The sequence below is a fragment of the Sceloporus undulatus genome, chromosome 6, assembly GCF_019175285.1.
Source record: "Sceloporus undulatus isolate JIND9_A2432 ecotype Alabama chromosome 6, SceUnd_v1.1, whole genome shotgun sequence".
NCBI lineage: Eukaryota > Metazoa > Chordata > Lepidosauria > Squamata > Phrynosomatidae > Sceloporus > Sceloporus undulatus.
This window is the reverse complement of record NC_056527.1, coordinates 15966434-15982393: the sequence shown is the minus strand read 5'-3', so window position 1 is coordinate 15982393 and position 15960 is coordinate 15966434. Positions and strand designations below refer to the sequence as shown.

At 42.1% G+C, this 15960-nt stretch overlaps 1 protein-coding gene across 2 annotated transcripts in view; it reads left to right on the top strand.

Annotated features, from left to right (window-relative positions):
• PITRM1 (pitrilysin metallopeptidase 1) overlaps nt 1–15793 on the top strand; it is a 55771-nt gene extending 39978 nt beyond the window's left edge. For both annotated transcript variants that reach the window (XM_042475312.1, XM_042475311.1), the window contains exons 18-27: nt 2034–2110; nt 2640–2805; nt 3220–3320; nt 4684–4804; nt 5158–5229; nt 8795–8907; nt 10362–10487; nt 11892–12037; nt 13176–13278; nt 15184–15793. In XM_042475312.1, the coding sequence (XP_042331246.1) occupies nt 2034–2110; nt 2640–2805; nt 3220–3320; nt 4684–4804; nt 5158–5229; nt 8795–8907; nt 10362–10487; nt 11892–12037; nt 13176–13278; nt 15184–15277 (1119 nt within the window). In that variant the 3' untranslated portion in view covers nt 15278–15793. The remainder of the gene's footprint in view (nt 1–2033; nt 2111–2639; nt 2806–3219; nt 3321–4683; nt 4805–5157; nt 5230–8794; nt 8908–10361; nt 10488–11891; nt 12038–13175; nt 13279–15183) is intronic.
• Nucleotides 15794–15960: the final 167 nt, after the last annotated feature.

Sequence of the window (15960 nt, the reverse complement as noted above, 5' to 3'; positions counted from 1 at the left end):
ATTCACCTTTGAACATCCGACACTTCTAAAACTCTCAAGCCATCTTGAGGCAGGAGCCCATGTGGCAGTCCTAGTGATGTGCCAAAATGGTTTTCTCAATCATATTGTAACTATCCATGTGCCAAAGTAATCCCTCTCTCCTGGTTTTATCTTCCATCTCTCAAGTGCAATGGTTAGGAAGCTCAAATAGCTGAAGCATTGTTTTTGGAGGTTCACAGCCTGAAAGGAAGCCCTGCAAGTCATTCCCTCCTTTCCTCAAGCAAAAAGAGAGAGGAAAAACATTTCCTTGCTAAGAAGGCTCACTGATACTTAGGAGAGGTTCTTCTTTATTCTTGAAGGTTCTTGTGCATGATGACGAACTTACCCCATGACTTCTTAGCTTTTTTCAGTGTCATACTGCTTCTTTTAGCTTGGTCAGCAAAAAGTGGCCTGACTCAAAATGGAGTCAGTGTCTTCTCCCACTGGATAGAACCTCAGTGGCAGATAAGACCAGTGGAGGAGACAGTAGCCTCAGGACTGACACTTCTAAACCTGAGGCCACCATGCTCATGACAGCCTTGGCACCTTCTGAGCCAGACCATACATTTAGGACAATCCACTCACCTCCAGCAACTCCACAGTTGATTTATTTACAGTGTGGCCGCTTTATGCGCAGGCACCCTATACGCGGCTTTCAGCTTACGCTGAAAGCCACATGACATAAAGGAAATGGCAGTGTGCCCGCAATGCGGCATGCACAACCCCCATTATTTTGAATGAGGCTTGAGCATATGTGGAACTTGCCTCATGCGGAGAGGGGGGGGGGTCTAGAACAGATCCCCCATGTAAAGCAAGGGTCTGCTGTATTTCTAGATAGATATTTGTATCCTGTCCAATTTCCAAAGACCTTAGGGCATTTTATTTACAATGAGATCAGTTTAAAACAAAAAGTAGCAACAATTTGAAAAGGCTAAAAATGTATTACATCATTTATCAATTTTTTAAAAAAAGGCAATTAAAAAATAGTCCCTGTATAAGAGGCCTCATTTCAGCTTCAGCCATTGTTGGAGTATTATGCTCACTTGGAGCTAACTGATTCTGCCTTGTAGACAGCTCATTTTGAACTAAGCAGTCAGATGTTTTAAGCTTGAAGAATTTGTATGCTGATATTGACCCCTGTTCAAAAGCTCTCACCGTCTTTGCTTGTAACCCAGTTGTTGCTATGCTGAGTACAGGGTTGTGGGAATAATAAATCAGGTTGGCTCAATCCATCTTCTCCCCACCTTTCCAGTTCTGTTTCTGTTTAATAAGGTCTGAAGAATGTGAAGGGTATTGCAGAATATGTTTATGTCCTGACATGAGCTTATGCTGTAGGTACCGTGACATCCTTCTGACATGTGGTGGCGCAGTGGTTAAATGCCTGCAGCCATTCACTCAAAACCACAAGGTTGCGAGTTCAAGACCAGCAAAAGGGCCCAAACTCGACTCAGGCTTGCATCCTTCCGAGGTTGCTAAAATGAGTACCCAGACTGTTGGGGGCAAATTAGCTTACTTGCTAATTAGCTTACTTGCTGTTCACCGCTATGATCTTTGGAATAGCAGTATATAAATAAAACAAATTATTATTATTATTATTATTATTATTATTACTGCAGAGATGTTTGTTTGAATGGTAGCTGGTGGGGAATCATTTGTATTGGCAGTTGAACTACTTCCATAAAATGTCACTGAAAACCTTCTGTACTAGATTACATTAAAGTGACCAGGAAGGACAAAAGAGGAAGGGCAGGGCAGGAGATGTTCCCAGTGTAGGACATTGGGTGGTGAAGAATTTATTTTTACAGAAGGATACAAAAATTGCTGCTGCTGGTGCAGTTTTTGTCTTCTGTTTTGTAACTGAGGTTTCTCTTTGGGAATGAAGTTTACAAGATTGCCATTGTCAATTTCTTGGAACAATAATCAGCACACATAATAATAGAAATTATGTCCTTGGGCATTTTTTATCAGCTTGCTCAGTAACCTGTTTTGTTTTGGCTTTCCTTGCACCTCATTAGGGTGTGCTCTTCTCTTCTCTCTGCCTGGACAGAAATCTGCCTGACATGATGCACATTTGGAGTGAAATATTCAACAAGTAAGACCCATGTTAAAAAGGAATTCCTTCTTTTGTTGTAGAAATTCACTTTCCTGATGGAGTGTGGCTTGCTTTTTTTTGTAAGAAGGCCAAAACTTGAAGACATTAAAAAGAGAATTGTACTCCTCTGAACACAGAGTCTCCCTTATCTGAAATGCTTTTGACCAGAAGTTGTTTGTTTGTTTATATTTTTGGATTTCGGAATATTTACATGTACATAATGTGATATCTTGTAGATGGGACCCAAATCTAAACATGAAATTCATTTATGTTTTTATACAGCTTATACACATAGCCTGAAGGAAATTTTATACATAATACTTTTAATAATTTTGTGCATGAAACATGGTTTGTGTGCACTGAACCATGAGAAAGTAAAGGTGTCACTATCTCAGTCATCCATGTGGACTGTTTCAAATTTTGGAGTATTTCAGATTTTTGAATTCTGGATAAGGGTGACTTAGCTGTGAATTGTTTATTAACAGGTGGATAATGTTTCTCTTTTCCCCTTCCTACTTTCTTTTTGCAGTCCCCATTTTGAAGATGAGGAGCACTTCAAAGTCTTGGTGAAGATGACAGCTCAAGAGCTGTCAAATGGAATCCCCGATTGTGGACACCTGTATGCTTCAATTAGAGCAAGCAGAACCCTAACACCTGCAGGAGAACTGCATGAAATGTTCAGTGGCATGGAACAGGTAAAAGAAAGGGAAGGGGGCAACAGGATTACCATTCTGATCATGGGCATTCTCACCTGACTTTGGAAGTGAAGCACAGTTGGACTTGGTTAGGAGGCCATCAGAAAATCTAAGATCTAAGAAGGAGCCCTGGCTGAAGCCCTAGGGTTTGTCTTCACTGGCCAGAATACTTCCTCTGGAGTATACTGGCCCCAAATTCCACGTGTAACCTGTGCTGTCTCCGCTACAGTGATGGGCAACTGCCTTTCCACATGATCCCACCAGGAGTTGTATTTGGTTGAATCCAGCCAGATGCATTTATTTATTTATTTATTTATGGGATTTATATCCCATCTTTTTCCCAAAATGGGATTCATGGCAGTTTTAAAGATATGTTTTACTGTTTCACGCTTCCTCCCTTCTTTTTCTATACAGGTGAAACTAATGAAGCGAATTGCAGAAATGTCTGACATCAAGCCTGTGCTCCGCAAATTGCCACGCATCAAGAAACACCTCTTAAATAGCGATAACATGCGGTGAGAATGCATTTGTGTTTGTGTGATGTTCTGGACTTTGAATGAAGTCCAGTGCAACTGGTCCTTCCATAGAGCAGTAGTGGTTCTTGAAACCTTACCAGTAATTTCTGGCCCTATTGTTTTTGTGAGGGTTTGGTGTTATTCTGGGAATTTGAAGACAACATTAAAAATAATCAGCAACATTTTCAACATTGACTCCTAGGGCAGAGTATTTCCCACTGCTGATACTTCAGAAACAGCAATAACTCAAAATGTTCTCAGTTTTCCACAGACTTCAATGGCAGCTGATCAAATAAAGCTAGGTGACTTCTATTGCCATATTTAGCACCATAGAATGAAAGAAACAGGACTTCTGGCCACTTCTCGGGATTATATTTTAGGCCTTGAAAATTATAGAATTGGGGCCTATAATTTTGACTTGTAGAATCAAACTAATGATATGTTTAGCCTGTATTTAGGAGAGTTGCTTCCTAACATGATATCTGATTGGCATAGAACATCTGTTTCCTCACCTCTGTATGTTGCATGTAACATGCTTTTTTTTGTAAATGGTTCTTGAAAGGTAAATATAGCCTTAATTTGCAAGTGGGATTGTGGAGGCTTGCATTTCTGAGAGGATATCCTATTGTAGGAGGAAAACTGGGTTGGTTAGAGGGTATATGCAACATCTAATTTGACCCAGTAGTGTCTTTGGGGAGGTGCAGGGGGGCAGACGGCACAAGGTGACACCCAGTCACCACCCTCCGCACCGTCCGCACGTGCATGTGCCACCTGCATGCACACTACTCCAGGCCACATGCGCACACACCCATGCATACTGCTCTGGCCCACATAAGGGTGGTCCAGTCTGTGTACAAACACCACTCCACACACAGCCCTGTGCTGCTGTGGCCTACCTGCTCGCATGCTGCTTTGGCCTGCCCACACACTCTGTCCCACCCACTCCCACCCCTGGAAACCACACTGGAAGTCCTGCCCCAGAAGTCCCACCCCCCAGAGGTCCTGTCCCCTGACACCTGGTGCTGGAATGCCTCTGATTTGACCCTTTGCTGGCCAGATTAATTAGTGTACCCCACTTGCTTTTCTTGAAAGAAAATTAAAGAAAGGACAGCCGGCAGGAGAGCATTATAGTTGTATAAATGTAGTATGTGAGGAAAAGTGGATTTTTGTTTTTGGCAAGGAAAATAATGTTTTTGGTGAGGGGACATTAGTGGGTGGGGCTCCCGGGGCCCATCACCTTGACAGATGTTGTAGGGGAGGCACATGCATCCCAAAGCCCATGCTTTCTGATGAGCAGAACAGTTTATTACTTGCAGATGTCTCCTTTTAAATGTGCTAACAAACATTTCTTATTTTTACATAGATGTTCAGTGAATGCTACACCTCAGCAGATGCCCAGTGCTGCAAAAGCAGTAGAAAAATTTATAAAGGGCATTGCCAGGAGTAAAAAGGAAAGGAAGCCCATCCGTCCACATGTGATTGAGGTAAAGGGGGAGATTTAATTTTTTTTAACACGCTGGCAGGCTTTCCTAGCTTGTTTGAGTGCAACTCATAAACACATTGTCAAAGCAACGCCTCTTTCTTTTATATAGGATTAAAACAGCATGTGTGAATGTTTCTGCTGCGTCCCGCATTATGTGACACTCAGACATTTGGAACATAATGTATCTGCTAAGGGGACCCTATGAATGTGCAGCTTGTTGTGGTTAATTTAAATCTCACTGTATTCTGTTGTACAGTTTTCATTCGTGAGAGAAGAGGTGGGAAGTCATTCAAATAATTAATCTCAAACCTGTTGATATTCCTGTGGTGTATCAACAAAACCTTGTATTTCTAGAAACCTTCAGATCCCAAAACTGCTGGTGATGAAGCTCTTGCTTGCTTGCAGATCACCAGGAAGCTAATTACGGTGAGTCTGGATTATTTGGGTTAGGCTCTAGTTGTTGGGGTTTCTTCTATTCCTCCTCAGGCATAGGTACCTTGAATTGAGCCTTGTCAGGATGACAGGTAAAATCTTTTTTTAAACAATTGCAATGTGTGTGCATGGAAGGGCTGAGGGGATTATGCCTGGTTCCCTACGGTTCATGAAGCCTTGAATGGTCGCAGAGCCTAAAATATTTATTCTGTTCTATACTGTTCTTTTTTCCAGAAATATTATCTTACACATTAGGTTTTTTTAATTTAATAAATATACAAGGGAAACCCCATTCTTTTTATAATTACTGTCTATAATTACTTTTATTGTTGTCAGTATAAAGCAGTTTCCCCGATCATTGTGCACTCCAGATGTTTCGGACTATATATCCCATCTACACCAACCAGCATAGCTGTTGGTTAGGGAGGATGAAGAGTTGTAGTCCAAGGCATCTGGAGGGGACCACATTGGGAAAGGTTGTTATAAAGTACCTAAAGCCATGAAAGTCTGTACAATTTGAAAAACACCCCCCAAACAAGAACAATCTTATAATCACAAGAGAAGATACAATAATATCAGGAAGGATCAGAAAGGAAAATATGCTGCACGTATTGCGTCCGCGGAGTCGTGTCCGGCAGAGCTGTTCAGGGTGGTGAGGGAGCTTACTCAATTGGCCCCCTCCCTGAACCCTATTTTGGAACCATCTAAAGCCTGCTGTGACGAGTTTAACAACTTCTTCACGGATAAAATCTCTCGGATAAGGGCTGATCTCGATGCCAGTATTTCTTCAGAATCCAGAGTAGAGGTTTCCAGAGCTTCCGTGGACTTTGTTAGACTGGATCATTTTGAGTCGGTGAATACTGAGGAAGTGGACAAGATTCTTCGAAGTGTTAGGAAGATGACTTGCTCTCTCGATCCCTGTCCCTCATGGCTGGCAGCTCAAGGGGGGACGGTTGTAATCTCTATGTTATGCCGTATAATCATCTTTTGAGGAAGGGCGGTTTCCATCTAGCTTAAAATTGGCCATTGTAAAACCACTGCTAGAAAAGCCCTCCCTAGACCCCCTGATTCGGAATAACTATCGGCCTGTTTCGCTGCTGCCTTTTTTGGGGAAGGTGATCGAGAGGACGGTTGCCTTCCAGTTTCAAGCGATCTTGGATGAAACGGATTTTCTAGACCCATTTCAAACCAGCTTCCGGGCGGGCTATGGAGTTTAGACTGCCATGGTCGCCCTGGTCGATGATTTCCGTCTGAACATGGACAGGGGTAGCATGTCCCTGTTAGTGCTTTTGGACATCTCAGCGGCTTTCGATACCATTGACCATGGTATCCTTCTGGATTGCCTGAGGGAGTTGGGAATCGGGGGCACTGCGCTCCAATGGTTCCGTTTCTACCTCTTGGGCAGATTCCAGATGGTGCAGCTGGGGGACGTTTGCTCCGATAAGAGGGCACTTACATCTGGTGTCCCTCAAGGAGCTATTCTGTCTCCCATGCTATCCGACATTTACACGAAACCGCTGGGAGCGATCATCCGGAGACACGGGGCGCGGTGTTATCAGTACGCTGATGACACCCAAATATGCTTCTCTGTGTCTCCGACTGATGCAGTGACCAGGGATGGCATCTCTCCTCTAAATGCCTGCTTGGAGTCGGTAATGGGCTGGATGAGGGGAAACAGACTCAGTTTGAATCCAGAGAAAACGGAAGTGCTCGTGATAGGTTCCCCAGGCCCGGGGATGGAAATTTGTCCACCTGTCCTGAATGGGGTCACACTTCCCCTGAAGGACTCTGTTCGCAGTCTGGGGGTGCTTCTGGATTTGTCGCTCCACCTTACATCTCAGGAGCACTTGTTATTAGCTTCGGCTGATAACACCAGCTGCGACCCTACCTGGGCCGGGGGAACCTTGAAACGGTGGTACATGCTCTGGTAACCTCTCGGTTGGATTTCTGCAACGCGCTCTACATGGGGCATCCCTTGTACCATACCCGGAAGCTTCAATTAGTACAGAATATGGCAGCAAGGTTGGTCACTGGATGCTCCAGGACCAGCCATATAACACCTATCCTGCAAGATCTACATTGGCTGCCTATTCGCTTCCGGGCGCAATACAAGGTGTTGGTTATGACCTATAAAGCCCTAAATGGCTTGGGCCCAGGGTACTTGGAGGACCGCCTCTTCCCATATAATCCACCCCGCACTCTCAGATCGGTCGGGAAGCATTTGTTAAGGGTTACTAAGTCAAAATACACCTTGACTGCACAAAGGGCATTTTCCATCTCGGCCCCGCAGCTCTGGAACTCTCTTCACGTCGAGCTCCGCTCCATCACCTCTCTTGATCTCTATAGGAAGGAATTAAAGACCTTTCTCTTCCGACAACTTTCCCCCATGTGTCCTGACTCCATGCTGTTCTCCCCTGTTGTACAATGGTTTCATTCAGCTAGTCTGTTTTTTTCTGGTTTTTTATGCTGCTGTATTTTTTATAGTGTTTTTAAACGTAATGAGCTGTTTTTATGATGTTTATATTGTATGTTTTGTATTTTGTTTTGTATATTTTTGCCTTGTAACCTGCTTTGATCTACCCTGGAAAAGCGGGCTATAAATAAAAATTAATATTATTATTATTATGTTGAGAGTTGGATCAGTGAGGATAAGGTGAAAAATGTTTCAAGAGATTGTTGAAGGGAAAAAATACTGAAGAAGTGAACGTGTCCACTTTCATACATTGGGGGGAATGTGCATAATTTTAGGGGCCTCTTAATCCATTGGATTGAGGCAAATGTGTGCCTATCTTTAGTGGGTACCTGCCTCTGATGCCTTTTTTTCATGATGCTGAATTTCTTTCAGAGTGTAATAGCCTTGCTGCCTTCTAATGATCTCTCACCTCTTTTTTCCCCCTCCTTCGTTATTTCAAAAGTAGAAAAAATGGAGATTCCATTCATTCAATCTTTTTCTACATCTTTCCTTTCCTACAAGGTATTTTAAGCCTATCTTTCTCAGCCTAGGCACCCCCTGAACTATAATTTCCATCATCCCTAGCAAACACAGAGGGTGAGGGAGCTTTTATCTAGCACATTCAGAGGCTGTTGATTTGGAGGAGGTTATTCTGAACATTTTAGGTGATCCTTTTGAACATATATACAGTGGTGCCTCGGGTTACGAAATTAATTCGTTCCGCGGCTAATTTCGTAACCCGAAAAACCTTCGTAACCCGAATTGCCATAGGCGCTAATGGGAAAAAAAGCCGCGGCTTTGCCGCGGCTCCATTTAAACAGCGCCGGAGTTTTTTCGTAACCCGAAAAAACTTTCGTAACCCGAAACAATAAATCCCTATGGGATTTTTTCGTATCCCGAAAAATTCGTAACCTGGGTATTTCGTATCCCGAGGTACCACTGTACTCAGCAGCCTTCTGTTCATATCTTTGTACTCCCTCAAAATTAGCTGGGACATAGATTGAACATATATTGGATAGGTATGGAGAGAGTACTGTTGGAATATAAGAGCCTATGGATTTCTGGCAGATGGGACTTACTCAAAGCATGATGTGTCTCTTCCTCTAGGATCCCACTTTCCAGCCATGTCAGATGAAGACCCATTTCCTGCTTCCCTTTCCCGTTAATTATGTTGGTGCCTGTGTGCGAACTGTTCCCTTCACAGCCCCAGACCATGCAAGGTAAGATAATGAAAAGTGCTGTCACATGGATTCAGAAGTTCTTCACAAATGAAATGGAGATGTAGATGGAAAAGAAAGCACCTAATTGTGACAGTGCTGACAAAAGGTCAGCGCCTACATCCATCAGTAGACATAATAGCTATATTCAGTATCAGAGTATCAGTCAGTCCTGAGCCTTTTCACCTTGGTAGCATGATGTTTTGCACATCCTAAACTAGCTTGCTGCCTTAATATACAGCACTGTCCTGTCCATGCTGTTGAAGAAAGATTCATGTGCCAATATAGTTCACTTCTGTTTGTGGATTGAGATGGGGGTGGAGGAGCCATCTTTTCCTTTGGTTCAGACAAGAAAACATTTTGGTCTGGTTCTGCCTTTGAGGACTCAAATGGCAAAGATTGGGCTGTTGATAAAGTCAGTGGAGTCACGGGCAGTTCCTACATGTTTTTACCTCCAGTTATCATGAGATCAAGGCCTCACTTAATCAGAGAGTTAGGATCCCCCTGCCTGTTCACCTCACATTGTATTATCTGTCAGCTCATCATTCTTGTAAGTTTAAACCGAGAGCATCTGGAAGAATAGAGATGGTGTTGATTTGGTTGCTCCTATACCTCTCTTAGCACATGTTGGAGACAGATGCCACCTATGAGGCAGCAAAAGTGGGATGAGTGCAAATAGTCTGCTAAACCTCTTCCCATGTGGGCTGCCAGATGGAGTATTTCTGTGGGATGTGTAATGTAATTAGAATGAAAGAACTCTGCGGAATTCAGATTCAGCTTCCAAATGTGAAGAAGAGCATTGACCTGTATATGGATGGTGCTTGTGCATTTAAAAAGATAAAAACCACATTGTATTGAAAAATAAGCCTCCAAGAACCTCATGGCCTCTCAGGAGAAAACTGATTGTTTAAAACAAATTAAATCAACAGTAATAGAAGACACTGGTTTTGGCCATTTAAATTCTAAGTTAAGAAGTATGTCGTGGTAGAATTGTTTTACATAGTTGCTGTTGTTAACCTTCAAGTCAGTTGACTTTTGGTGACCCTGTAATAAGGTTTTCTTCAGCCAGTGTGGTGTAGTAGAGTGTTAGACTAGGAGATCAGGGGTCGAATCCCTGCTCAGCCATGGAAACTCTGAATCCCCTTGGGCAAATTGTACTCTCTCAGCCTTAGAAGAAGTTAGTGGTCTCCTCCCAACAAGTCTTTAAAAGAATACTCTGTCATAAAGTCAGAGTTGTCTTGAAGTCACATACCAACTGTATAAAACAGTCCTACCATAACTGTACCTCTTTGTATGCTTACTCACTTATAAAACTAATAGAAGAGTTGTTGTAATAACAAATCGTAATGCTAATGTAAATTTAAAAATGGAATAATTTGGATAACAAAAGAGACAAGGATGGGAGTATTTTCAGGGCAGACCTCGTTATTCACAGCTGCTTTCTTTCTCCATTTTAGTCTCCGTATCCTTGCCCGGTTAATGACTGCAAAGTTCCTGCATACAGAAATCAGAGAGAAAGGAGGTGCCTATGGTGGTGGTGCACGGCTTGCCCATAATGGCATATTTGGTTTCTACTCCTACAGGTAACTGTTGGGCCAAGTAGGGCTGAGTTGGACATTAACTATAAATTCATATTTGTTAGTTTGCAAACCAGAATTCTCTACCATTGCTGGGGATTGCCAGATGAATTAAAATAAAGTGGCTAAAGAATTTCTAACACAAGAAGAATTTGGGGCCATGCAGAGGGAATGAGGCCACTGTCGATTTGCCATAAGGAGAGGCAGGTACTCCTCCTCCTCAATACTAGTATAGTATAGTTTTGCCCCAAAGTGCAAAATGAGTACTGTAATTAGGCACAAAGCCAGTAATGTCAGTATTAGGTATCATCCACAGAATGCATATGATGACACAAAACAAACATGGATAGGTAGCATTACCAAAGAATTAGGCATGCGTAAAACAAGTGTCTTTAGAAGATAGGCTAGAAAAATGCACCTATTGATGTGACCCTTTAACACAGTTCCTCATGTTGTGGTGACCCCCAACCGATGGTTTCAGTTCCTAAAACCATCAGAAATATGTAGTTTCCAATGGTCTTAGGTGACCCCTGTGAAAGGGTCGTTTGACCCCCCCCAAAAAAAGAGGTCACGACCCACAGGTTGAGAACAGCTGCCTTAAGGCAAATAAAAGACTAAATATTGGGAATATAGGTCTAATCTGTCTTTTAAAACAACTAGATAAGTTGGGTCCACTGAGTCTACCCTAAAATCCACCCTTCTTGCACTGTGTACTGCGGGAGGAAGGCTGTGATTTTCCTTATTTGCAGTGAAGATTAGAATCCCACCAGCATGTGACCTTGGAAGTTTTGATATTCATCTGCTGAAAGTATGCAGTCTGGGAGCAGTGGATTTCAAGGGAGCCCTTTGGGATTACTGCTGAGCAACATGTGAATTGCAGAGGATACTGGGAAGTTTTGGATATACATTCAGCATGGACTAAAGATTTTTAAATGCAACTGCATATTGCATGGCAGGATTGGAGACTGTTGGCAATGATTTCAGTTTGAAAATCATTGCCTCATAAAAATGTTCATGGAGGTGAGGTTTGACAGATCTGCATTTCCATGACCCTACATTGCCTGCCTTCCCCCCGCCCCTGGAATTGCAGCAATGGAGAGATGTTGTTTTCAGAAATTATACTTAGGACACTTTTAAAGACCAACCAGAGCTTGAAATGTTACTTTTCCAAGTTCTGTAGCATGAACAAGAAACTCCTTGGTCACCATTCTTCTCTAGAGGCAGACTTGCCACTTCACACACTCTGATGTGCAGAGATTAATAATTTTGGGTTTGATTTCATTTACCTTATGTCTGTTTGAGTACAGAAAGCAGTAAATCTAGAAAGAGTAATCACTAAGCAGGACTTGTACTGGCTTTACTTTTAAAAAAAACATATAAACACTATCTTCCAACTGCCTTGACTTTTAGAGATCCAAACTCACTGAGTACTCTGGATACTTTTGAGAAAGCTACTGAATGGGCCAAGATGGGCAAATTCACTCAGCAGGACATTGATGAAGCCAAGCTTGCCATATTTGCAGCTGTAGATGCTCCTGTTGCTCCATCTGACAAAGGTAGGTAGCCTCTGCTCAGACTGCTGTACCGCAAAGTGCCTCCTCTTAAACAGATCCACCTGTTTCCACACTACTAACAGTCTACTTATTGGTTGAGTTATCCTTGTTTTGAGTGGATTTAGCTCCTCAGTTCCTTCACAACTTTGCCATGTAGATAGGGAGAATCAAATGGTTAGGGAAGCAATGCTTGGGTGAATCAGTGTTGCATTTCCTTAAAATACTTGGTGTGTTTTAGAGCCTCGTAGAAGGAAGGCACCAGCTACTACTCAAGTAGGACAATAAGATAGAGTGAAGATAACTTGCATAATTCTTGTAGAGTAATAAATACTGTAGCTGTTTTACAGTTTTATTTATTAAACTGCTGAGATACCGGTTTTGGAACAACCCGTTGTGACACTTAGGCCAAAATGACTGAAATTAATTTGACTACAGCATTATCCAGGCTGAATGCAGCAAGTGAAAAACATACTGAAAAACCCAACCTGTTGATGAATTTTTACGTTTATGCTAGAATTCTGAAAGTTAGTATATTATTTTACACTGATTTCAGTTACATATGATCTTGAATAGGGGCATAATTCTACCTGTTTAAATCACAGCTCCCATATGGTTTTTATTATAGGTTGAGTATCTCGTACCTTAAATCATTGGGGCTAGTTCTGTTTTTTAGATTTTGGAATTCCTATATTTGCATATACATAATGAAACACAATGACGCTGGAGAGAGACTAAGGATCTGTGAAATGGTGGCAATCCAAGTATAGTGCTTCACACACGTCTATTCCTTCCACCATTTCACAGATCCTTGCATCTCTCTACAGCTGTGTCTCTCTATAGCCTTGCAAGTACAATTAGGTACATAGCGCAAAAGGTTTTTGGATTTTGGAGCATTTTGGATTTCAGAATTCTAAGTAAGGGATACTTAACCCGAACCTATAAAGGAATTTGCATTTTACTGTTTCAAAAGAAAAGAATGAGTCAGAATTTTTTTGCCTTCTGTTTTTCCCAGAAGGAAGTGTGGTAGGAGACCATTTAGTTTGAATTTACAAATTGAAAAATGGGTGGATGGGTTGGCATCTGTTGCTATTGTTCTTAAGAATCATATAAACAGTTAACATTTTTGAACTCTGCTTTATAGGAATAAATAACTTTTTACATGGAATCTCTGATGAGATGAAGCAGCGGCACAGGGAGCATCTTTTTACAGTTGGCAAGGATAATCTGATAGATGCAGCCAATAAGTAAGTTTGATGCGTCTGTCTGAGGGAAGTGGGGGGGGGTCCAAAAATCTTTGGGCCATTGAGTAGGCAAAAGGGAAGAATTTGCCATGTTGACTACTGAATCTGTAGAATTAGATTTTAGTCTGGCACGCAACCATCATTGAATTCAGTTGCCCTAAATAAGCCTGATATGTGACACACTGGGTTGGATCCAGATTTGGTTCTAGAGTACCAGCACTGAAATCGATGGTGCTTAAGTTAGTTGTGACTAATTTGTCTCATTGATTTTAATAACTCTGGATCCATCTCACAGTGCTGTGAAGCTACTGTCTCTGTCAGAGGAGATGCCTCACTGTCACTCCTGTATTACTGTTTTGGACTTGCACTTTTTCAAGAAGGCTTTTTTGGAAACAAACTCAGTTCTCATGGTGCATCTGCATTCAGTGTGACTGGAACATTGTCACTGCTCAAATATCTGTTCAACACAGTTGCCTGCTCATTGCATCTCCCTATGAGTCACTGTTCTCAAATGCCTCCTTCCAATCTGGAGGCGTACTTGGGTGAGTGATTCATGTGAAAAGGATGGGCTTTTCCTGGAAGGATTGTTTTTCATTTGGCACCATCTCAAATGGAAAACTTCTTCGTCCCAGGAACTATTATATTTGAGGGATAAGTGCTGTAGGGTTTACATTTTCAGCACTAGTAGTGGCAATCTCCTGACCCACTGGCTCTTCTGCCAGGATATGTTCCTCTTCTTAGCCACTGCCCTGCCCCCCAGTTGTTTTTGTTACCATTGCAAGTGGCATCAGTCTTTGCCAAGTAATTGGCATTGTTTCCTCAGGTTCACCACTACTGCTTCCTTACCATTCTGTTCAGTGTTTGCCAGTTGTAGTTCTTTGAACAATACTCATCAAACATCAGGTACACAGGCAACATGCATGAAACAGAATGGAGAAGAGCATGAGAGAACTGATCTGAAGTTGATAACTGAGGAAGACTGAAAAATATTAACACATAGCTAATGGAGAAAGGAAGGTGGAGCAATTGGGATGCCAGTCTAATTGCTGAAATGTTCAATTGCAAAGTCCTTGATAAATATGCACTTAGGCTGCTCCAGAGACTAGGACCCAGAGCAATGGATGCAAGCTCCAGGAAAAGAGATTCCACCTCAACATTAGGAGGAACTTGCTGACTGTAAGGGCTGTTCGACAGTGGAACAAACTCCCTCGGAGTGTAGTGGAGTCTCCTTCCTTAGAGGTCTTTAAACAGAGGCTAGATGACCATCTGTTGGGGATGCTTTGATTTAGATTTCCCGCATGGCAGGGGGTTGGACTGGATAGCCCTTGCGGTCTCTTCCAACTCTACGATTCTATGATTCTAGGCTAGGAACATGGACAGGGTAGCCTTGTGATATTGATGCATAGAGAAAAGCTCAGTTCTCAGAAAACATTTTATTAGCAAAGCTCCTTTTTATGAAGTGTGGCTGTGTATATATAAGAAAGGAAAGCCTAAATCCTACTGTTACTCCTGACTACAGTAAACTCACTGAATCATTTGGATTTTCCAGTGTGTTCAGTCACTTTTCATCAATTGATTTAGTTTCTCTCCTCTAGTTAGGACTAAACAATAGGATTCCACCTGGAGCAGGGACATAGCCAGGATTTTGGGAAGGGGGAGTCCAGACCAAGTGCCACCATTATAATGGGACTTGGGCGCAGCGGCATGGGCCATTCATTGTATTTAACAGAAGGGGGGTCCGGATCCCCCCACCCCCAGTTACATCACTGCCTGGAGGCAAAGAAAGTGGAAAAAATTACCTATACCTACTCAAAACCCAACTAATGAAGGGGCAAAGCTTCCCCTTTTGAATGCCTGAATGGCATGAATTGAAGATTAGACTAATGATGGCTGTTTTGTTGCTTTTAGATATCTTACTCCTGGGAAGAGCACAAGAGGACTGGCTATTCTTGGGCCAGAAAACCCAGACACTGCCAAAGACCCATCGTGGGTGATACGATGATATTTGCTGTTGTCCTGGTTTAGAGGATATCAAACCAATTAATATGACAAATACCAAAATAACTTTGAAACATCGTCTCCCCTTTGAAAGTGCTTTTAGGACAAGAAGCCATTTCCACTTCACCATTTTAAAGAACTTGGAGCTGCTGTAGTGTTTTTATTGAAGAAAGATTTTTGCAGTGATGTCTCTTTCATGAAACACATGCTTTTTCCTTACAAACTTGAGTTCTAGATTATGGCCATTATCTAGCTAGTTAGTTGTAACTGCATTGCGTCAAAGCCACAGTTTGTTCTAACTGGCTATACTTTTAGCTAGATTGTTCCCACCACTGTAAAAATATCCACCTATTTTGTAGAAATAGAATGATGCTTTCCAGTGGCTTATCATCAATCATGTCCAATTCAAGGAATATCATGGTTTTAAACATAACTGTCCAGTGGACTGACATTTTTCTGTACTGTCATTTAAATACTTTATGTCTCTGTTTTGTGCCATTAAATATTTCAACCCCGATGAGTAACTTATCATGGAAGATCTGTTTCACATAAGGTGGAAATCTAAAGGCAGAGAGGAAAGAAGCTGCTGTGTGTCTGTTTTGGTGATGGGATGATACAGAAATTTTAATTGTCACTAATTTCTTGGTGCTGTTGGTAAACATAGGCTGCTGCCACAAAGAACTAATG